The sequence below is a fragment of the Molothrus aeneus genome, chromosome 3 (genome assembly GCF_037042795.1).
Source record: "Molothrus aeneus isolate 106 chromosome 3, BPBGC_Maene_1.0, whole genome shotgun sequence".
In the NCBI taxonomy this organism is placed as follows: domain Eukaryota; kingdom Metazoa; phylum Chordata; class Aves; order Passeriformes; family Icteridae; genus Molothrus; species Molothrus aeneus.
Genome location: NC_089648.1, coordinates 61,958,443 through 61,983,156, shown reverse-complemented (window position 1 = coordinate 61,983,156; position 24,714 = coordinate 61,958,443). Strand labels below are relative to the sequence as shown.

General features: G+C 35.8%; 1 protein-coding gene across 1 annotated transcript in view; it reads right to left on the bottom strand.

Annotated features, from left to right (window-relative positions):
- TRDN (triadin) overlaps nucleotides 1-21,341 on the bottom strand; it is a 194,110-nt gene extending 172,769 nt beyond the window's left edge. The window contains exons 1-4 of the mRNA XM_066546125.1: nucleotides 21,308-21,341; nucleotides 13,382-13,591; nucleotides 7,245-7,283; nucleotides 694-831 (exon numbers count right to left, since the gene is read on the bottom strand). Of these exons, the coding sequence (XP_066402222.1) occupies nucleotides 694-831; nucleotides 7,245-7,283; nucleotides 13,382-13,591; nucleotides 21,308-21,341 (421 nt within the window). The remainder of the gene's footprint in view (nucleotides 1-693; nucleotides 832-7,244; nucleotides 7,284-13,381; nucleotides 13,592-21,307) is intronic.
- Between the last annotated feature and the right edge of the window lie 3,373 nt (nucleotides 21,342-24,714).

Below are 24,714 nucleotides of genomic sequence, written 5' to 3'. Positions count from 1 at the left end.
TGTGAGCAGTCTCTGCTCATACTGGGGAACTCGGTTTTATTTTTTGTTTTGGTTTAGTTTTTGTTTTTTATTAACAGAAAGAGAGTTATTTCCAAAATAAAAATATTAGTAATTTACTTTTTTTTTATCTGATTATGTAATGAAGAATGGTACCACAATGGCAAAATAATTTCTAGTAAACTGAATTATTTGCAATATGCCATCCAAAATCCCGTAAGTTCAGTTGAAATGTTATATTCTTTTTCCATTTCAATATATTGCCCCATTATCAATATGTCAGATTGAAAAAAGTTCTAAATTTCTTGATGTATCTTGAATATTTTCCAGGGTTCTTTAGATTCTTGCTGATTAAAAGAAAACAGTCATTTCCATTCTCCGAAGCAATATCCTGATGCATATTTTGGTTGTGGCTTTGAAGTCGTATATAAATTAGTGTTCTTTTCTTCAAGATGTACTAATGGTCATATTTAATTCTGACAGCTTTTCTGTAATAGTACATTAAACATGAGATGAAAGCTAACAAAGAGACCAATTTACTGATTAAAATAGCCAGTGGATGCTTTATTAGCAACAATGTTCACTTTTCATTTTTGTTTGACCTTCTTGTCTGTGATGTTAAAAGCTGAGTAAGCCGTTTTAATGCGTGTAAAAAAGCAGTTAGAGCAGTTACAGAAGTCTTTACATTACAAATACCTTCATCACTGTCATCATCATCACTCCATACGATGTCAGACAGTAAAGAAAAAAAGCCATAAATCCAATCAGAAGACTCTTCCAGTGTCTCATGAATGATTCTCAGTGGTTCTGTGCTGAGCTTGTGAACAGATCTTCCTGAGTGCAGAGTTTAAAACAAAAGCGATTTGAAAAAAGAACCCAAACCAAGCAACTCCTTCAGTAGTAAAAGTTCATCTTCATTTTATACAGGACTTATTATACTACCTCTTTTAGCAGAAACAAGGATTGTGAATGTTAATTTTTATTATTCAAGCATTTGAGGACAGCTCTCCTTCCTGTGGAAGGCTGGTATAAACTGTATCTTATTGCACTTGTTCACAGAGTGATTAAGGACCCAATGTACAATTTGGTTTGATGTTGTACTCCAAGTTCTGGCTCTCCTTCTGGGGCTTGGCTGGGCAAAATATGAGTATGGATTTCATTCTAATATTCTTCATCTTAGATAATTGCTTCATTTCAGCCCAGTTTTTAATCTCAGATCCCCTGCCTCTTGATGCCCATCTAGGATTCAGTCCCAATTATGTTCCATCTCCCCATTGAGCTCCTTCCTTCACACAAGTCCTGGCTGAAGAAATTGGTGAGCCTTGGGTTAGCTACTCAGACAGGTCACATCATTGTCATAGACCACACATACAGGATGGGAAGAAGAAAGCTGTGCGTACTCAGACCAAAATTAACCTGAGCTCAGAATAAACATGGATGCAAATCGTGGCACAGAGACTGCTACTTTCAAACTCATACTCCTGTGATTCTGGTTTTTCTCTCACAACTTTTCTAGAATTTCTTTTGCGTACACTTGTGCACAAGTGCATACTTAACTTGTTCTGGTCTTACTGCCCCTGTAGGCAAACAGCTTGGGAAACAAGGAAGCTGTGCAATCTCATGTCTGTCACGTTCCTGGAACCTCTGATGGAAGTGAGACTTCTGCTCCACACTGGATCCACACTCAGGCAGCGCAGCCATCAGTGGCTAATACTAGTACTCCCTTAAAGGCTTTTCCAATTGGGACTTCACCATATTTCTCCATACCTGACACACTACTTCAGAGGGACTTTCCCATCTCTGACAGAATTCTGACCATTCTGTGCAGCAATTTTCTATTTTCTTGAACTGTGTATCAAACATTGCTTAGGAAGAGGGAAAACTCTCATTCAGTCCATGTTACTGCCCATTGTACTTGAAACTGCAGACTGAGTCATTTCCTGGTCTGTGCAAAGCTTTTCCACAAATATAGGCAACTGAAGGTAGACTTCAAATGTGATTTGAGCTTTTGGCCTAGTCTTGCTCCCAGGAGTTTCGATAGAGATATGTACCCTGAATTTAACATTATCAAGGTGGGAACCATACCTCTCTTGTCTTTCTGTAGGTAAAGATTTTAGTAGGAAGCTAAAGACAAATCTATTCAGAACTACTTCTGATTGCAGTGTTCTGACTCACAAGCCAAAATGAAAAGAAGTCTCACATGGACTTGCAGGCTAAAAATCATGCAAGGTGCAGGCTTAAAGGAACTTTTTCAGTGACAGCAGTAGGAAAAGTGCTTATTAAGTATTTTCTTAAAGTGCTGTAACAAAACTTAGATGTAGCTTTATTTGAAATATAAATGAATCACTATTCATGTTCATTTTATTTCTAATTAATTATTCTGAAACACAAGAGACCAGGCTGACTTTCTCTTGGTTTGCATCTGCTTGTTGATAATGCAGACCAAAGAAATATTATAGTTCATATTTTGTGAAAATTGTATTATACAGGTATGTGCTGCTGAACAATCAGACACATCAAATAAATTAAAGGTATGACATGATGCAATGACAGAGTTATAAAGAAATTCATTTGGTGCACTATCATGCACACTATTTTATTCAGAAAGATTGAGTAGTAAACCAGCAAATATTTACTTTGTTTAGCATGACAGTTATTTGCATTGTCTTCATGCATTGAGATGTAGAGTTTTAATTTTTTCAAGTGATTTGCCAGAAATTGTCTTCTCAAGCGTTAACCAGGAGAAAGAATACCTATACTTAGGCTCTTAAAAAGTAAATTTATGACCTGACCTCTGATGCTATTTACACTTTAATCTAGAGGTGCTAAGGAGTTAAAGTGGACTAATAGAATGGACATGGCCAGAGGTATCTTGGCATAATCAAGATTTTGATTCACAAGCAGGGATGGTTTAACTTTGGACAGCTGCCTTTATTTTCAGTGTGGCTATCCACCCTCCTTTTACCCACTGGTTGCTTAGGAAGGGCTCAGTTACTTTTGCAGCCACAGTTTTTTACAGCTGCAAGGACTACAGCTATAAACTAAACAAGAATTGGTATCAATTTATTTTAATTAACTGGTCTGTCAACTAGTAGCTCAAAAACTGCTTCTGCTTCACAGGAAGCAGAGCTGTCCCCCCTGGGCAGGCAAGGGAAATGCTCAGAGAAGTGCAAGATCGAGAGCAGAGGAAATTATTCCAACCACCCCAAGGCAAGCCATCTTTGCTGATGAATCAGTCTTCAACATCATATCCTGGTCTTTAATTCATAACATCTTCATACCACACTATGAAAAGGGATTAAAATTATAAGTGTCCAGAGGCAAAATTGTGTGTCCAGTCATGCCTATGCTAACAGGTGCAAGTTGCAAATCCTGTTTAACATAGAAAGTTTTGAAAAATCAGTTTGGTGCTATGTAGAGGACATTTTATTGGTATTTGCAAAATGAAATTTTGTATTAAACAGATACTGTGAGCTCACTTGTGGTCTGATGCAAGTGGCATGAAACTGAAAAATTATGTCTTTGTGCACTGATCTTCTGTTTAAATTGTATTTCCAACATTTTTAAGAGTAGTGCTAATAGTAAGGATGTGTTCTAGAATTCTTAAGAACACCACATCAAGTAATGCTGAAGTGAAAATTAAGACTGATTAAATCCATGCTTTTAGTTCTCCCAACAATTTTGACAGTACCAGGTGCTACAAGGTCCCTAGTAGAATGAAATACAAAGGAAATGAAACAATTCTGGTGTTAACAAGTACAGAGATTCAATGTACCTCACACACATGCAAAGAAAGACAATAATTTCCAGAAGATTTGCGTACTCTAACTTCAAGAGTGAAGCTGAAAGAATGCAGATTTTCATAACAAAGTTTGAGCTTCATATTTTTAAATTTAGAGATGTCCAGCAATTGAAAACGTGATGAGATTTTTTGCAATCATCTTTTAGTCAACATATTTGACTGGATTAGCAGTCTTCCATCCAAATTCTCATTTCTTAGGAGACTAATTATTTTAAAAGTAAGCTCACAATATATTTATTTTTCTAACATATTATGTGTAATATAGAATTTGTAACTAATCTATAGCTATAACTAATATTATTTTAGATTAATATAATTGATCTAAACTGTAATTGATACATCATCTATCACATAAAATCCATTGCTCTGGAAGCAGAGGAGGCAGGATTTTGCATTTAAATTGTAAAGAGGTTATTTCTCAGAATATTTCTCAGATAGATATAGACTTGTGAAGTTTAAGCTTTTGTTTAACTTTTAAATAGAGATTGAGCCAACTTTTAAGTCTTAGATAAAATAGTAAACAATTTATAAATGCCTGTTGAAGGAGGGGAAACGAAGTAAATGGTTACTGAGGAGGTAAAGCTCAGAAACATACAATTAATATTTAGTTGACACTACATAATTACCTTTAATCACAGTTTAAATTCAGATTATCCTATTTAGTGAAATATACCTGAAAGGAGACTTAATCCCTGGTGTTCCTAAACTCCCTCAAAAGCCAGTTCAGAAAGACATATTGTGACCTTCAGAAGACAAGTGTCTCTCTTTCCTCTGAAATCTGTTTTAGGGTTACATGAATCAATTTCCAAAGATACCCACTCCTTTCCATTGACTAGAAAGGAAGTCTGAAAAATTAGCATGGACGCACCATCTTATTTTCCTATTACTGATATACGTGACATGGATCCTGCTAGTGATGTTGTTTCACATTTAAATCCTTCTTGTTATTGCACACTTTGGCTAAGCACTTAGACTTGTAACTTTACATTCATAATTAACGCCAGGACTATACAACTATTCCCCTTGATAAATTACTTATGTTCCAGAACACCACTGATTCCACAAAAATGCATTGCTAGAATGCTTTGTTTGTCAAAGTATTTTATAACTTGCTACAGTATAAAAGATGTTTTTCAGATCAGTAAAAATTCCTCTTTCTTGTGCTGGCATGTTCACTAGTGAGCATAGTAACAGTTTTGTTGTTTTGTTTTCAGAGGAAACATCAGAATTCCAGAACCTTCTGAAAAATGATGAAATTTGGAAGAGTTAAAGCTGACAGAGGAAGAATTTCAATCAAATAGAAGGAATTTGTATACTACTAAGATTTCAAAGAAATCTTATCCTAGGACAACTCAATTGAATTTGATTGGAGAATGTTTGTTAGCTATTGGAGATATCTGGAAAATTATTTGGATTTTCCATACTAAACATATGCAAATATATTTAAACTAATTATCTAAGAAATAGCATCAGATATGTTGTAGGTACTTCTAAAAAATTCCTATGTAATTTGAAACAGCACATAAAGTGCTACAGTTCTTTGTAGTTCTCTAGCATTAGTGGTAGAGAAACAGTAATTTGATTAAAAATGTGAGAACAACAGTCCTGAGCAATTAATTTCATCATTTCTGAAGTCTCTCTGGCTCAAAATCTTACTTCCAAATTATTTTAAAATCAAATTTTAACCTTAATGGTAATTAATAACCCACACTTAACACAGCTCCTTGAAACCAGGCACTGACAAAGTTCTCAAGTCCTGCAATTGGCATTAACAAGAAGATAGAAGGAAATTTTCATAACATGACAAAGAATTTTTGAACAGAAAACCCCTTTTTTTTCATCAGGACTGATAATGGGTACTTTAAAAGTGATGTTTGGAAACAAGAATTGAGTAATCACATGGTATGATTAGCTGTAGCCTCTCAAGCAAATTTGGTTATGTTTAATAGTCTGTGTCATTTATTCCTGTGAAGTGCACAACAAAAAGTGACTAATTGATTATCTGTGCAAATCACTTCAGTCTTCATTCGAGTCTTAGTAACTCTGTGAGAAATGTAGTTTCCTATCAATCTTTTTTGCCTGTCAAATGGTTAAATGTATACTCAGTGTTCAACCTGTGTTAAGGTGGCCTTTTTTTTTTTTAATGAATCACAGCAAATTAGTTAATAATTTTTGGATTTACATCAATTACATATTTTGACTCCGGTGAATGGAATGCAATTAAGTTACGAGTGATGGTAATTATCTGCTGCAAAGATTGATCTGTGAGATATAAACTACTTCATTGACACTGACAAGGTACAGCTGATGAAGACAGAGAATGTCTGTTGTGTTTGATAAAATACAAAAGCCGAACACTAGCTTTTGGTAATAAAACATATTTCATTCCTGGTAAAATATTCTATTATAAATATAGAGAACTATATTTTAATTATAAATTTTATATATTTTTAAGTTTCATTCTTTCTACTCTGTGATCTTTTAAAAAGTAGCATTTAAGATACTGAACTCAATATACACAGTCTCCTATTAGTAATGTCCCAGTTTATCAGCATAACTGTCCTTAGGTCATATGTTTCTGTTTCATGGACTAACAGTTTTGTCAAGCTTATAGCTCTAAGCCATAAACAGGTAAAACTCTGGTGGGTACCACTGAATTATTAGTATAAAAATACTAACTGAATATTTAATTGTATTAGATATAAAAACTGTCCAAAGGTGCTGAGTCAGCTTTCTCAGTAATTTCCATTTAATAAGTACATATATTGTAAATATTAAGACTACAGCCTGTATCTGTCTCTTTCTAATATCAACCTTAGATAATTATATTGAGGTTAAGTTCATAGAGGAAACCTCACCTGAAAGGGAAGAAAAAAGCGGTTATAATTTACTTGGCAAAATTTAGAAAGAAATTCACAAACTCTCACAAAGTAAGTGAGTAATATCAGGTCCATTTGACATAGCCCTGCATGTGGATAGGAGTGTATGTTTAGGATGGGCTTTAGATGTAGTTTATATGACTTGATTTGATAATAGCTGGAAGGTTTTGATTCAGATCTTCATTAGTTGGTGCTTTCTGAAACAGATCTAAAATAATTTGAAGCTTTATTTTTTCCCATTCTATGGGTTCAGTTCTCTGACTAAGAACACAGATCTTTGGATCTGTCAGGGTATCTGTAATGCCCTTTAAAGGGCACTAAAAGTGTAAAATTAGTACCTCAGCTTGACACCATTTCCTGGGACTCTCCTGGCTGGGGGCATGTTTTAGCTGTCAGATCTACTTCAAGCATGACGAGAAAATGAGGAACAGGCTGCTGCAAGCCCCAGCCCAGTGGAGTTGGGGTTAGCTGAGAAGCAGTGCTGCCCTGTGCTGGCCTCTGCTCGTGCCCATGCTTTGTTATCAGTCACACACATCTTCAGAACACTGCAGGCAGAAGGTCTTTACCAGGTGGGAAACAGGGATCATCGCAATGTTGTGCTATACCTGGTGGCAACAGCATGAACCCCAGAAAGGTCAACAAAAAAAATGAAGAAACACCATTAGCAATAATGAATATTCTCAGCTGTCTCTTGGCTAAAGGAAGCACTTAAGGAGTGAAGTTTAATGTCTGTGGGGCTGCTGTTATGCGGCAGAAATTTGAGTTCATTAAATGGAGAAACAATGTGCTGTAGGTGTGAGATAATACAGTGTGAATCACAGCAAGGTAAAAACATGGTCAAACAAAGCACAGTATTTTCACAAGTCACAAACAAATTCTATTGTTGAAAATAATATATTACATATAGGTGATTCTAGTTGAGTTACTTCAATTTCTTCAACAGCAAATAACCGAAGAATCGCCTCACTGCAATTGCTACCGGAATGAATTACTGGTTTGATTTGTTTGTTTAAAATTAGAAATTTCACAGATACCATTATGCACTGGAAATTTGCTTTGTGTTTTGTGTCCCATGAAGCAGATTTAACCATGAATTCTCCTCTTAGATCCTTCCCTATACATTGAGACAGTCTCTGGAATTTCATATTTTCAACTGCATAATGTCACAAAGTTTAATCTATCGAAATTTATCATTTATACACTGGACCTTTTGGGATGAAAGCAGCACTTGCAATACTGCAATAGTTCATAGATTGTCACTCTTTTCAGTATAAACTCATTTTCTAGGGGTTTATAACTCAGCTATGAAATCTGCTGCAGACTGAAACATGAGAAATCAGATGTCATCTGAGCAGCCCTTCTTTAAACTGGAATTGGGCTTAAATCCCTTAAAAGGATTTTTTCAAGGAAGAGAGAAAAAATGTTTTGTAGGTTTTAGGTACATTAATTGAAGTCATATAATTCAATTAAGAACTTCATTAAGAACTTTGAAACAGATAAGCTGTTCAATCATGCTTTGAATTTACATTTATAAATACGGTATAAAATATATTTCAGAAGACTATAGCACTGTTTTGATACATTTCAGAGTGGGAGGTTTGTCTAAGGCTTTCCATGTTTAAAAAAGAGAAAAAATTGTATGTTCCATTAAGTTTGCTGGTGGTTTAAACTAATACAGAAGTTCATTCTTTTTCCTGACTAAATGCAAATATATTTTCAGTTTAAAAACTGATGTATATAAAGTCATAGGACACAGGAGCAAAAATAGCTACACTCTTCTTTTTGCAGTTCCTAAAAATTTCAAGTAAACATTAGCCCAACAAGGTGACTAAAGTGAGATGATATTGCAGTGAAAAATGTATGTGTATATTCCTTATAATAATTATATACTCCCCAAGGCCAGAAAAAATCCATCTGTGATTGCAAGGCAGTAATAAAAATGACCACAAGTTCAGGCAAGGAAATGGTGACTTCAGACTTCGTTATTCAGAAGCTACTATGGGAAGCCCCACAACATTTGGCCAGATGTTTTGCATTAACTTAAAAAGATTAGAGATATATAATGAAAGAAATCATCTGCCTGGATGGGAGCTCTATGCACTGTTAACTCCTCATTGCTAAAGGAATTACCTCCAAAAAGGTCTGCCTTTGCTACAGGTCTCTAAAAAGCCTCTTTATTTGAGCAAAACAAATTAGCCCCAACAAAGAGAGTACCCATGTTTTGGTTTTTTTTTTTTTTACTTATCAAAACAACTTAGCAAGCTCATTCTGCCAAGTGTGTCTGTGTGTGTTTTCTATGTTTTCACCTATATTATTCTGTAGGTAATTTTGGGTTTCATAGATTTGGTGAGGCTTCATTAGGTTTGATTTAGTCTGGCCTTTAGGTGACTGGCTAAATCACTGTCAATTTACTCTGAATATTGAGCATTCTGGATCTGAAAGTAGGGGGATGTTAATTAGCTGTAATTGGTCCCAGAGATGGCAGGGAATTTTGAATGCTCTATTAGCCCATTAACAAATATAGATTCCTGGGCAATCAGTCTTATGGACTAAAATAATCTTAAATTATTGAGTTGCATTTACCAATTAAAATGTATAATCCAGTTATGTGTACAAGAAATGCATGAAATACATTCATGAATTATGAAGCCTGTTCAAAAGGTGTGTTTTCTAACACAAAAGATGGAAGTAATGAACTGTTGCAAAGCACACACAAAGCCAAAATTAACTTTTTTCTTCATTTCTGAAAATATTGAAAATATATGAGATTCTTCAATGTGGTATTCTACTTATTCTATATTTGTACACACTGTGTACTGCATGAGATTTGTAGTTTCTTCTCTCAAGCTTTTGTAATGCATGTCACCTTCATACCACCTTAGAAATATTTCAGTCATGTTCACAGTTGTACAATACAGCATGATAGGAATGCAAGGTTTCATTTGATTCCTCAAAGGAATGAGCATAATACACTAAAGCACAACACTGCAAAATTTAATTTCCTTCTTCTGGGTAGATAGAACAGGGTTGAAACTTTCAGTACAGATCTAATTCTTGTCTCATACCTTCCTTGAAATCCACTGCTAAAGCTAAAACTGATTTGTAGATTCTATCCCTGTCCTAACTTCTGAACAAACTGACACATAACTACCCAGGAAGCAAAGCTTCCCACATGCAAACTGTGACACAGGGCCCCCCGTTATATTTTATGTCACAACCAGCACCTCCTCAATAATAGAGAGTGCTATAGAATTTACAGCCATCATGTACTGGATGTGTGAAATTACACAAAACTGTATATTAAATCTTGCTGTGACCAGATCTTTAATTCATGTTATCTAACTTCACTTACAGAAACCCTAAGTGTTAACCTCCCTCAGCCTCCTTCAGTTCCATAAGCTACTTTACAAATGCTGAATAAAGAGGGCCAGCAAAAAGCAATTTACCACATCTACTTTAGCGTGAAACTAAACATGTCTTCTTCATATCATTCCAGGACAAATGCCATCTTATATAAATTGTCCAAAATTTCACAAATTGATAATTTACTGTTAAAAGGATGTGAAACCATAACAATCAAGAAGCAAAACCTAAGGGATCAGAGAGGCTTGTGTGAAGTTCATACTGATAAATTAAAAAAATATATAAGAGCTAAAATACATATACTGATAATTTATGTATTTTTGGAATTATTTGCCTTTCAGGCAAATGAGCGCAAAATTATTAATTATTGAAGGAAAAGAAAGCTCAGGTTCAAGTTTAAAGTACTTCCTTCTCAGGTCACGTGTAGTGTTTTTACTGAGCTCCATGAATCCCTGTGTACTCTAGGCAACTCATAATCTAGGGCATTGCACTTCCTGTATTTTCCAGAGGTTAGCAGCTCTGTAGTGTAATCAGGGGGAAAAAAATCCATGTCTATTCCTCAGCCACACAGCTCCCTGACTGGTGTACCAGGTCAGCCTGCTCCCGCTTTCTGCTGCGCTCACTCCTGCGTGGCACAGTCACTGCTACAGCTCTGCCATGGAGACGGTCATTTCTGGCACAGAAACACAGTGGACATCCCTGTGGGAGGCCCCAGACCAGAATCCTCTGTCAGCTCTTTAACTGCCCTTCAAAAATCAGCAGGCTGCTCCTCGGTCACCCTCCTGTCTCCTCTAGGCTGAGTTCAGCTCTCTCAGCCTGCCTCATTCATATGCTCTGCATAATTTCTGAGCATGAACTTCATGGAACTTCAGGTAGAGAAACAGGAAAGAGATTGGAAGCACTGGCTTATGAAAGACAAGTGTTCTTTGAGGAGAAATACACTGTTTTTTCCTGTGGTTTATGGATTTAAAAAGCACACAGTTGAATATAATTTTTTGGCATCTTTCATTTGCATTTGAAAACTAGGAAATTAATTTTAATCTTGCTTGCAAAACTAAATTTACAGTCCCGAATATAACTATTTACTCTATTTATGTAGGTCTGTTTTTTCAAAGAGCAATATCAAACCCAAGAAAAAAAAATTACTGGGTTTTAGATTTAAGGAGCCACTTAGAAATATGCCTCAAATTCTACTTTCTATATGAAAAGGAAGCATTGCTTCCACTGTAGGCAAACTGTCCAAAGTGAAAATCATTCTTGTATCAATAATGCCAGCTATGTGATTCTAGGTACAATCTTCAGCTATTTCCATGGTATTTTTACAAATCACTGGGTTTAACTCAAAAAACCAGTAAGAAATCAGGAGTGGAAACTTATGGGTTGTGATAACAGCTATGCAACTATTCTTATATGTATGTAAATACATAAAACAGTCTAAAAAATCCTGGTCTAAAGAAGTACAGCAGTTCTGTCTCTTAATATTTGACCATCAAGATCTGATTTGAATGCTGGCTTAATTAATCACTTAGGAACAGAAATATTGCTGGGAAGGAAAAGAAACAAACTCATGAACTCTAAATACTGAAGTATCTCTGAGACCTTTACAAAACAAAAACTCACCCTGCAGATTAAATTTAACATTGCTTTATTTCTACATCCTGGTCTGAAAATGTCAGTTTCCATCAACACTTGTGAGATTTAAGTTCATTTAACCAGTACAATGTGAACAGAATTCCATCTGCTTCAGAAGATTCCTTCAGACTCTGGTACAGATACAAATTCTTATTGCTTAGCATTACCCTTTTTTTATTGAGCAAGTGTGACCTGATAGCAAGTTCAGAAATTTCTGAGTTTTAGAGTTTAGTCTGAGCTATGTCCTGATTCTTGACTGTTCATTGAAAACTTATTAAGAACTTGATTAACTGCTTGACTGATTCATTGGATGATTAATATTTAATATGGAAAACTAAAGTTGAATATGAGAATTTCTTTCTTGGCTTGTCTCTCTGTTGTAGCATCAAGAGTTTGGTGTCCAAACTAAAATCTGATGCTTATTTTGTAAGGATGTCTCAAAAATAAATTTATATTTTCCTGGTACTCCAGAGATGTCCTTCTGAAAACAAAGACAGATGAAAAGAAATTTTGAGAAAGTTTTGTGGTACATTTTCTCCACATTTGAAGCTCTGTGACATCTATTGATCCAGGATTTGTTGGTCTCTTTCAAGATCTATATTTGTTTCAAAAGCTTTCTAAGTAAATCTTGAAGTCGATATTGATATATAGCAGGACAAAAAAAATCTATGAATTTATCAGTAAACTAATAAAGTCCAGGAAATTTACTCCAAAACATCAACTCAGTTTCTTTTGAATTAAAAGTCTGAAGTCCGAATTTCAATTCCTAGTTAATTATTGTGACAGATGCGATCACTTTAGAGCTGGAGTTCTCATTTGAGGAAGACAAGGACCTAATAATTTGTTTTCTGGTTCATATACATGTTTCCCAAGTGTTAATGGCTGTTAGCCTCACAAAGGTTTTACTACTGAAGGCTTTGTGAACACTACATACCCTTTGCAAACATAGGTAGTTGATTTGTTTTCCATTTTTTATCATTGGCAATAAAAGGCATAAGTATTCTATTTCTTTCTATTTGCTGCTCTTTTTTTTTTCTGTTCCTCAAATAGAAGGACAGTCCTTCTACCACCTGCTTCATTTTCATCTTTGTCCCCTGTAATCAATATATATGTAATCAATCATATTTATGTTTACCCTAAAGCTTGATCTTGTTCATTTGTCTATCCAAGTCTTAAAACTAGGCTAGATTATTGAAGACAAGGGTGTGTTTTAGCTAATATTAAGAATCTGGTCCTCTGAGTTATGGTTTTTGAAGATCAGTTTTAGGATTAGCATGTTCTTCTACATTTTTCTGATCACTGAACTGTGCAAGCAAATATCAGAATACTCAAGGCAACTATTAAAGACTATATTTCTGAAAATATGAATAATACTAATTTCATTTTTTTCTAGAAAAAAAATATAGAAATTGGAAAACAGAAATCTGACCTTACATGCTCTTATATATTTTATGTTACTGTCAACATACTCATTTTCCAGGATGAGGGTGGGCTGCAAAATGGAGAGACTTAAATTATAAAGGTGCATGTGATGTAAACTAATGTGTTCTGACACTTTTCACAATATCTTCTCTCTTGGTAAACTCAGCAGAGACACTGTGCTGTCCCCAAGGAGGTAAGACACTGGCATATTTGTGTAATAGATGCTGCTTAATACATTTTTAACTTTGAATAGACGAGGTGTTAAACAGAATATGCTAAGTTTTACCTGCTAAATCTTTGTAATCCACCAAGTCAAACATTACAATAGCTACTGCTGACCAGGTAACAATCAGAGCAACAACAAGAAGCCATGCTGCTGGAGAGCTGAACGTGTTCACAAAGTCTTCTGTCACTGACTTCTTGCCCACTTTCATGGATGACGAAGGAACGGAGCCGTTCTTACCATCTATTATCGTCGTGGTTGTTGACATGTGTCCTATACAGACAGACAAAACAGAGCAAAACAGTGTAACAGCTTGGAGCCTTAAAGCCAAGAATATAAATGCTCTTTTGAAATTGTTTTGTCATCAGAATGTTTAAAATAAATATAAATATTTTATTACTGAAAAAAGGTTCCTGGACTTTCTGGAAGAAATAGTCACAACCAGCCTTTTTTATTATATGACATTTTTGAGTCTGCCACAAATAGCTACAGGCCTAGGAGAGTGATTGATGAAAGCATAAAATATTATTACCCTCCAAAGGATTGTCTTGTTACGGGCTATAGGCCAGATTCTCAGGTGATGTGATTAAGTGAACTTCCATTGACTTTAATGGAGCTAATGCATCTATGCCACTTGAGGTTTGGCTGGAATTCTGCTGTGAAGGACATGTATCAGAAGCAATAGAAATATATATACTTCATTTCATCCCACAGAAACAGAAATTATTTCCAAGTCCAGGATCCTTAATAGTTGCGAATAAGATTGTCGCTGATTTTAAAAACCTTTGTTTCTGGAATCTTTTACATAATGAAATAATCTCCTAAGAAACAAAAGTTACAATGGCAAAGCAGACTTGATTGCAGAAAGCATAGAATTGGTAATAAAAAGATGGTAGGAAGTTGAATGTTACTTAGCTAAGTGACCAGCTGACACACATTAACTACGTAATGAACAGTAACAGTAGTGACTTAACCTACTTCCTGAGGTACTAAAAATGCTAATTCTGGACATAAACATTAATTCTTCACACAAACCAAAACTATGGTAACTGAAACCTAACCGTATTTGAAAGTTCTCAACTTAATCTGCTTCATAAAATACATTTTGATTAAATAAACAATCTCGGGAGGTACATTTTTTTTTCCATTATATACAATAACAATAGTAAAAGTATTCTGAACAGCGCAGTTCAAACTGGTAGAAGACCACGGTACCTCCACTTAGTTTGCAATATCTTGTATGTTAGAGTTAAAATCTTCAAAGATATATTACCTGTGTTCTTGGTCTGACACCAACTTGCAGAAATTAATTTCAATGTTTTAAGAGACCCTTGCCCATACAGACATCTAAACTTTCAAGGAATCAGGTAGCACCTGGTTTGTGCAGGTCTTTGGTTTTTTTTTTTTGTTTGATTTTTGTTTGTCTTCTGTCACAGTTTATGCTACCTATAAAAATGATATTTTCTGTGTGACAGGGTTGCTCTGTATGAAGGTAAGCAGATTCAATTTCACTTTTGACATAGAAAATGACAAATAGGCACTGAGAAAATTTTACTGGAGCTAAGGTACAGGCTGTTGAAGACTTTCCAATATTTACCATCACAATCTCTATTTAGACTCTCTTTGAGAATTACATTTATATTCTTAAAGAAATAAATGAATAAAGAAAGGAAAAAATCATTAATATTGCCATATATACATACATTTTTTCCTTCCTATTTTGCCCAAACAAATCTGCCGATCCTTATGCTAATGAATAATGGTTTTGTTCCTTCCCTGTAGAATGTTAAAACAATATCCTAATGTGATTCTGAAATGCGCCTTTATGCATCTGACAAAAACATTAAATTGGGAAGCACAATTTTGTTGGAAGAGGTACCCTAATTCTTAATCTGTCATATCTGTTTTCAAATTCATGTCTTAATCTGTTCTAGAATTCTTTTTTTAAAAAATTTTATTATGCAGTGCATTGTATTAATGAGTAGTTGCCTTAGCTCTGCCTTTTAATTTTGCTTCTGCATCTTGGTGCTGATCAGTGCCTTGCCTCAAGCCCTGAAAAACTGCTCTGCTACTCAGCAGAGCTGTAAAATCGAAATTGCCATATTACATGCTTTGTGTTACTTACTTGAAATTTGTTCTTATTTATAGAATATTTATTCTGTTCATAAATAATGTCTATCCCCTAGGATAGAATGTTTACAATTAAAAAAATATTATAAAACTATCACTGCTTCCATTTCTCCAAACAAAAATTTTAGATCAAACAATTCAGAGCAGGAGGAAAAATCTGCCAAGTGACAACTAAGAATAAAGATCAGCTTCCTAAGTCAAATTCAAAATCAATAGCATTTTGTCATCTTACTGCATACATGATGGAAGTAATTTGTGCATGTAACAGGTCATAAATGACACATTATGCATTTTTTCCCCTTGTGGATATCAGTCAGAGTTTATGATGTGTAAGGGAGAATAGAAAGGTACTGTCTCATCTTGACAAATCTGATTAGTACCACAGCATGTCTTCAAGGACATCCTAGTGGCAGATATTTGCAGTTATAATACAAACAATTAAAACTCTATGTGTGTACACAGATATAGACTTATAATTACCAGTCAAAGGATCATTCCTCTAGGTTTGTTGTTATGAAAAATAGTTCCTTACTATTTAGTATACCTAACTTTTCAAACTTAGACTTTGTGTGAAGAAAATAGTAACTGATGATTTATCAATCAGAGCAATGCTGCAGAGACAGAGATTAAGTATGCTAGAAGGTTATCTATGAAAAGCTTTTGGCTGTTGATGTACTCATGTCAGATTTCCCTTTAAAAACACAGGAGTTATACAATAAAATTGCTGTCGTTGCATTCATTAAAGTGTGAGTGAACAGTTATTGGTTCAAATTGGACTGGAAGTCAAGCTAGGAAAGTACTGTAATATGCTGGAGGTTCCCAATACAGGCGCTTGCAGTGTGATTCAGGGACCTAAGAAAGATTTCCAGTGTGGTTTAAAATGCTTTACATTATCAAAAATGTCCTCACAGGACTGGCAGGCAAAATCTAAAGGACAGTAACTTTGGAACTGCCTAAGAAAAAAACCTAGACAGGATGTCCTAAAGCAAATAGAAATTAGATTTTTGTGTCCCTAGATACCTTTATAAACAAAATTGACTGGAGGATTTTATCTAATGACTCCTGAGAAATACATTGTTTGCTGCTACATAATCTCATGTAGGGTGGATTGTATATTCATACCATCACCATTTCATGACTCCAAAATGAAGAGGCAGTAACACTGAGATGATCTCCCTCTCTCCACAAGCATTCTATCATTGTAGTACCCAAGGTGTTTTCTGCGTGTCTTTCTCTGGTTCTTTCTCCCTTTCAAGTGTCTTGGTGCTCTGTTCATTTCTGTCCACCTTCTACCAGTTCTAACTTTCTCTTCAAACATTCAGTAATAATATTTATGAAGCTAGACAACAGAGAAAAAGGGGATTATATACAATGTTTTCATCAGTTCAGCCAGCAGTGACTCTCCTTTTTCTCAGAAAAGCACCAAAGTTAGGCAGAACTCCTGCCCAAGTGGTCAGTGGAGATTCAGGTGCCCAGTGGGGGACTGAGGTACCCAAACAGGCATTTTTGTTGCTTTGAAATCACCTGATTGAGCCTATTGAGTTCTACATTTACAATTAGCAGAGGTCATTCAGCAGCAGGTTAAAATCAGATTGCTGAAATTTCCTAGGTATCTTTGCTGTCCATATAATAAATATTTTCTCTCTCAAGACAAATTTCTGTGTCCATATTACAGCCAGCCTGAATCCAAGTCAGTTTACTTTTGATGAGCACTGTAGTGGATCAGGAGATTCATGAGCAGATCAGTTGTCCCTGCTCTGGGAGAGGCAACATCCATCACAGGAGTGGAGGGTGCAGCTGAAGGCTGCTACAATTTCAGCCATCCAATTTTAATCCACTGCCACATGTCTGCTAGAGCCTCTTGGCACTTTGGGTTGTGATTGGTATTGATTTTCAATGAGGATGGGAACTTTAAAAAGTTATATATATATTTCTATAAAAATATTACTCCAGGGATATATACCTCTGACTGCACATCACAATTTCTCATGCACACAGGACTGCCCCATCAGGTCGCAAATGTCACCTTTACATCAACAGATTGATTTGCTAAATTCCAAACAGCTAAAACTCTGATATTCTTACTATTCCCCTGGTTTCAGAGTTGTCACTTAGAATACAATCTGAAGACCCATTAGGTCTCGTAAGTATAAATAAACCTTGACAATTGGTGACAACTTTGAGGAGAACACCGTGTGACTTTCAGAATCCAGAGTGAGGTTTTAGTCCTGGCAGCTTAGGTAAAATAGTCTTTGTATTTGTGGGCTGAGGCATTATCTCCTTAAAACTTAGTAAGCATAGGAGTCCATGGTTAAGGATGAGGACTTGATTTTAGAATTCAACAGCTACACCTTCTACTACACTAGTAGAAAAATGAAACAAAACAAAACAAAACATCCAAAATTAATAATTAAACCAATTCTGCTCAGACTCATTCAGGTGAAAAGAGTAATTTTCTCTATTTATATCACTTCATAACTATTTTATGTATAACAATCTCATTCTTCCAATAAGACAAAAAAATTAAGTAAAATATTCAATGTGCAATGCCTTTTTAAGGCTAAGTATATTAAAAGCACAGGGCTAGTTACAATACTAAAAAAAAAGTGGTTGTTCACTTTTAAATAATAATATTGTTGCTAGGGCAATACATTGGGATGTGAGAAACCTCACTGCAGTGTGCTCTAAATGAGAGAGCTGGTAGATTTTGACATGTCTGTTGTACTCCCCAGATGAGCACTCCAGTAAATAGGCTACAGAGTATTCTGGATTCAGGTCATTAATGGCTTCTGTTTGACCTATTCCACTTCATTTGGAATATTTAAATACTAATTAAGGAAGCAGGGAAGAGAAAAAATGGCTGTAAAAATCGACACTGGATGTTAAGCACCAGCTCAAGCCTTGGGCTTTAACCTGGTGACCTTATCAACCCAGCACTGCTGGGATCAGGCAGGAGTCTCAGCCTACAGTAAGTAGGGCACTGCAGGGAGAAGAGGACAAGGGATTAGAACCCTTCAGTGAAGAAGTGGGCAATGGATATAAGATAATCTGCTGCATTTTCTTCAAGCTCAGCGCATCACCCTTAGTGAGTCCACAGACCTGCAGGTACCACAATAATCGCTCTTTCCCCACGTGAGGAAAATTATTTCTACCACAAGAAAGGATTACACCTACACTCGTTCAGGAGATACTTATGCCTGACTGTGACATCCTCCTGTTTCAATATCTCTGCTAGGGTTTCTCCTTCCTTGGCTTATATGAACATAAAGGAAAAGACAGAATTATTTCTATGGTCAATAATTAGTACCTTACAATAAAATATTAATAATAATATTTTTTTTCCTAAAGCAACCTAATGAATTTTTTCATTCTTTTGGTCTTGTTTATATATTTATGTGAAAACAAAATGCCGAGCAGAGAGAAGAGAGACCTTCAAGACCCACTGTATGCACTGAACAGAGAGCCTCTATCATCTTATCTGACCAGAACCAGGGGCCAAAAAATGCAGATACTGGACAACAACCAACAGAGTACAGAATATTTCAGAGGAGAAAGAGCAAGAGCACTGCAGCTGGTCAAAACCTTTTGGTCTCCTCCAAATATTGCTAAAGGATGCAGTTAAAGTGGATTTAAAACCATTTTCTGTGGAAGATCTGTAGCCCTGGCAAACTTCAATAAGTTAGAAACTCAGCTAGATGCACTAACACAGACCATGACTTCAACTGGACATACATGGAAATATAGATACAAGACTTTTTCTAACACAGAGAATGTGGGGTGATAAAATGTAAGAAAATAAAGATAGTGCAGAAGGTAATCTCACCCCTGATGAGCTGCAGTTGTACTAATCACCAAAGATTAGGAACAGGCCTGCCCTTAACAAGCCACAGCTGTGTCCAATGAGGATGAGTGCTATAAAATAGTGGGTTAGCCAGTCAAGAAGGGAGATGGAGTTTGTTGGCTGTGCTGTGAAAATGGAGAAGTTGGTGTTAGTGCTGTGAGGAGATGCTCATGAGAAATCACTGAGAGGGTATGGAACTTTTGCAATAAGATGACAACAAGAGAAGGAGCTAGAAACAGGGAAAGACAACTTAAATAGGCGAATTGAACTTATCTTTGAAAGTTCCTCGCTCTCACGATTATCTGCAACAGATTGTGAGCAGGACAAGGATCCACAGTGCAGCCCAAAAATGGGTAGTGGGCAACTAGTGTAGGTTTTCTGAGCATGGACGAGCTTTTGAGCAGAAATGTGAAAATTTTAAGAAAAGCTAGTTTATTTAGAGATAGAGAAATCATCTCTTGAAATTACTGACATTCAGCAATTTCTTCTCATTTTTATCAAACTATATCTCTGTACATATGAATGAACAAAGGCCACTGGAATACCTAAATAGAAAAATAAATAAATGGAGTTTCACAACTGATACAAGAATTTAAATTTATTATGCAATGTACCAAAGTGTTGCTTTACTGTTTGTGTAATTAAAGTGCAAAGAGAAAAAACCTCTCAGCACTTTTGTATAGTCACAACTTCTCAGACTTTAAGGTAGTCTTGCTGCAGACTAGAGGCTTAGAAAGCTGTGTCTGGGACAGTATATGAGAGAACATATGCAGATTTATCGGTGACTGATAGTTATAAAAATGTAATAATCTTTATGAAATGTGGAGAACAGGGCTGGAGATTATGCAGCAACCGATTCTACATAACAAAAGAAATAGATGTTATGGAATATGGAGAAGAGGTGTATGAAAATTAGTTGAATGATTGGATTCTGAAAGGCACTTATAATTATTATGGTGGTTGGTCTGCATATGTTTTTAATTTCCTCTTCTGTTATTATATCTGTATTGGTTTTATTTTTGATCAATACAGAGCATCTGATAATTTCAGGAAGTAGATAGTATTAATCTTTCTATTCATTGTCCAAGAAATTATGTACACCAATCTTTTCATTTTGTCAATTTCAATAAGCAGCTTTTAGAAGAAAAGATGCATTCTCTCAAGCCATTTCATTATCAAGTCCAAAGAAACTGTGTACTTCATCCAGCATCAGTAACTTATACTAATAGCACTACTATGGGGTGAAAACTAGAAATTCTTAATGCTGTATGCATGTTAGTACCTGTGACATATATTTTGGGATTGTAATAATTGCAGTTGCTTAGGATACTGTGGTAGGTTGACCCTGGCTGGATGCTAGGTACTCCCCAAAGCCTTAATACTCCTCTCCTTCCCTGGACAGGGGATAAAAAATATAAGAAGAGGTTCATGGGTTGAGATAGGAGCAGGACAAAATCAGACACCAGTTATTACCATGGGAAAAACAGACTGAACTTAGGGAAATTAGTTGAATCAATCACAATTGGTAGTTAGAAATATAATCTAAATCTTTCAAACACTCTTAATTTCATTTCAAAATTTCTCTGCATCCTCCCTGCAGAGGTGCAGGGGGAGAGGAAATGGGGGTTGTGGTCAGTTGGTTCATTACATGCTCTATCTGCTGCATTTTTTTTTCCTCAGGGGGAGGATTCACCCTCTTCGCCTTCTCCAGCATGGATCTCTCCCATAGGAGACAATCCTCCAGGAACTTCTCCAACTCGAGGCCTTCCCATGGGCTGTAGTTCTTGGCAAACTGCTCTAGGGTGGGTCCCTTCTCTGGGGTGCAGTCCTTCAGGAAAAGGCTGTTTCAACACTGATTCCCTAGAAGGTTGAATTTCTGCCAGCAGCTGCTCCAGCATGGGATTCCCATGGGCTCACAGCCTCCTGTGGGCACAAACCTGCTCTGGTGTGGACTCCTCCAGGGGCTGCAGGTGAATATCTGCTCCCCTGTAGGACTGCAGGGAGCCAGTCTGCCTTACCTCGGGCTGCAGGTGTCTGGGGCACCTTCTCCATCATTGACCTTGCAGTCTGCAGAGCTGTTCCTCTCACTTGTTCTCTCTCCTCTCTCTGGCTGAAGTTTTTTTTTTATTTCTCCCCTTCCTAAATATTTTCTCTCAGGTGTGATACTCTCATCATGATGGAATCCATCTTTGCCCGTGATGGGTCCATCTTGGGGCCACAAGATATTGGGTCTGTCAAACATGGGGGAAGCTTCTGGCAACTTCATCCAGGAATTGACTCTGTATCCTCCCCCACTACCGAAATCTTCCCATGAAAACCCAGCATGGATACAGTATGCTACCATGGGTTATGTGGAAAAAAGTAAAGGATCTAGTTAGGATTAGTAGAAAATAACTAATACTAACTAGAAAACCTCCATAGCTGTATAATCAGAAAATTACTTTCCAGTGTTGTACAACCAGGTTGCAGTAGGGACCGGACAACTACATGTAAGAAATATGGACTTTTGAATATGAAGATATGATCTCTAACTTGGGAGTTTTCTTTATTTAATTTCCCTGAATGCTGAGCAAGTATATTTGCAGGGCAGTGTCTAAGCATTTAAAACAAAACTTTTTCTTCAACAGTGGCTGCTGAAAAAGACAAGATACTTTCAAACCTTCATTTTTCATCTACTAAAATTATTTTAATGCGTGTATCTGACATTTTTTTCACTGAGGACAGCTGCAAAGATTGCCTTAAAAAAACTTTTGTGTATACAAAAGACTGGTTGTACTTCATATAAGAAGTTGACATATGTGGTTAACTCCTTGTCATGCAGATTCAAATGATAGATTTGGACCTTTGCTGTACAAAAGGAGTCAGAATTCCCTGAAGGAAATCGGGACTTCACCTCCCTCCCAATCAAGGAGAGAAATTCAACCAGTAGCAATAGAGGATGGTTTGTCTAGAAAATCTCAGAGAACAGAGTGGAGTAGTAGGGAAGAAATTCTGGGAAGGACAGCTGGAAAAATCAATTTGTTCTAGCAACCAGTGTAATTGATAAAAAAGATAATTGGAAGATTTAGAAAGGAACAAGTATACATAACTGCAAAAAGGTCTCTTTGCTCCAATCATATTTTCCTTGCAGAAATGAAACTTGATTTTTCAAGAATGTATCACTGGGCCCTGTTGAAGAAATGTTAATACTAGCAATTGCTTGTTCTGGAATAGAACCAAAGCCAAGATACGAAATGTAGAATTACATAAATTACATATGAGGCTCTATCTTTTGTGCAGGTGTCTTGAAACAATCTGAGAACTTCAAGTAGGGGAAGCGAAAACCAGTTTCAGCCAGACCTAAATTACACTGTGCTTTAAAATACAATCAGCAGTAAAATAAGTGAACTCCCTCTCAGCTGATGTACTTCTAAGCTATGTCTTCAGAGTGCCTGGTTAGGTCAACAGGTATCTGAAGGATTTAGGTGTCTACATCCCATTGAAAGTTCATACAAAATGAACCCTAAATCACACTAAAAGTTGATCTTCAGTGATTTGGAGCTGAATTTTCATCTTTTCTTACATGTTTGAATTTCATACTCTAGTGGAGCATTGGTAACACTTCAAAATTAAACAGTAAAAATCTTGTCTCATAACTTAGCAAGGAAGTGTAAAAATTTCTTCACTCCAAAATTCCTTCTAAAGAACATTAGGCTGATATGAGCTTTAACCTTCTGCTCTGTGGGATTGTTTCCTGTGTGCATATGCATTTCAGTAGGCTTTTACAGTATTCTGATTATTCAGACAAAGAAGGCATTAGCAGTAATTAAAAGATCTTCTGTGCTGTTAGCTTCACAATACAATTAGTCATATAAGACTATCTGCAATAATTCATACCTGAAATTATTTTAGAAACAATAGTAAGGGAAGACCTGAGGACCAGGTTTAAGAGATGACGTTTTATTGGGAAATTTTACAGATTTTAATTACAACTATATCACCTTTTGCTATAATTTCTTGAGACCTTAGCAGATGACAGGAATGAATAATAATAAAAATAGGATAAATTACTCTATAGAATCAAAACTGGAGGATGCGCAGTTGATAGTAACAAGAGAAATGTAATTTACTGCTGTTCAAGCCAGATACTAGGACGTGCTTCCTTTCCAAAAGGGACCAGATTTCACCTTTTCATGATCTGAAAGCTGGAAATTTACATTTTTCTCTTTTAAGTATATCTTCAATTTGATACTTTTTTTATATTGTCTTAGAAATGTGATTCTTTAAAAAAATCAAATGTTTCATTTCTAGCTTCTTAGCATGCGGATGAGCTAAGAATGCAACTGAATTCTGAGCACTCAATCCTAAACTAGCAGCAGTCTGAAAAATCAATTATTTGTTTGGTTCCACATCTGAATTTTTTTATCGATTGGTAGAAATGCCTTCCTTTCTTTGGAAATAAATTGGTGCTCTGAAACAGTAAAAAGTTTTACCTTCCTGTTCATCTTAGCAACCTGACATTTCAGAAAGAGATGCCAAAGGGATATTTAGACACACTTCTGAGTTGATATAAGCTGAGAGGTACATCTTATCTTTTAAAATGTCAAAATGAAAGTTGGAGAAAAATGATTGCCATTTATCTCTAAATAGCAGTAGACCTTCTGAAGCAACAGCACTGTGTGCAGTCCCCTTGTTATTAGATTTTGGAAACTCAACTTTATGCATCCTTGAAATATTCAGAAGGGATTAGAAAAAAACCCATTGACTTATTTTTTATTGTTGAAAAAAAATTAATCTGTTCTCATCTGTAAAATGATGACAGTCCTAATAAATAATGAAACTTACTAGAATAAATAGTAGGTTCCACACACTTATCTTCATTCTGGACAAGTCTACTAGTATAAAGAAACTCTATAAAGACAATTCCAGATCTGTGCTTCCTCTGATGGAACTAATATTGTCTCTCAAATAAGTGTATTGAGGAATATTTAATATGATTATTTGCTTGATTTCTTTTATTTCAGGCTAAGATGACTGTGAAGGTTGGACCAATTTTATGTCTTAATGTACTGGCATTTACAGATTCTGAAAAGTTCTAACAATAATTTACTGTAATCTGCAAGTTATGGTGCAAGTCTGACAAGTCTTCCATATGGAGCTACCCAGTCACTACAGCACTCAAATATGGAGTTCAACACATGCATAGTTTAAATATATATACTCATAAGACATATTGAAGAAACTTGGTTGCAGGTCTTTAACCAGAGACAGAAGATAAAGGTATGTCTGGCAAACAACAGAAATTGCAATGGTAAGTTATATAGTACATATATATACATACAGAGAGAGAGAGAGACAAAACTTTGTTAAAAATTGGAGAAAAAATTTCTCATCTGACAGAAGGGGAAACCTAAAATAAATGCTTGTGGCAAGTTAGCCATCTATG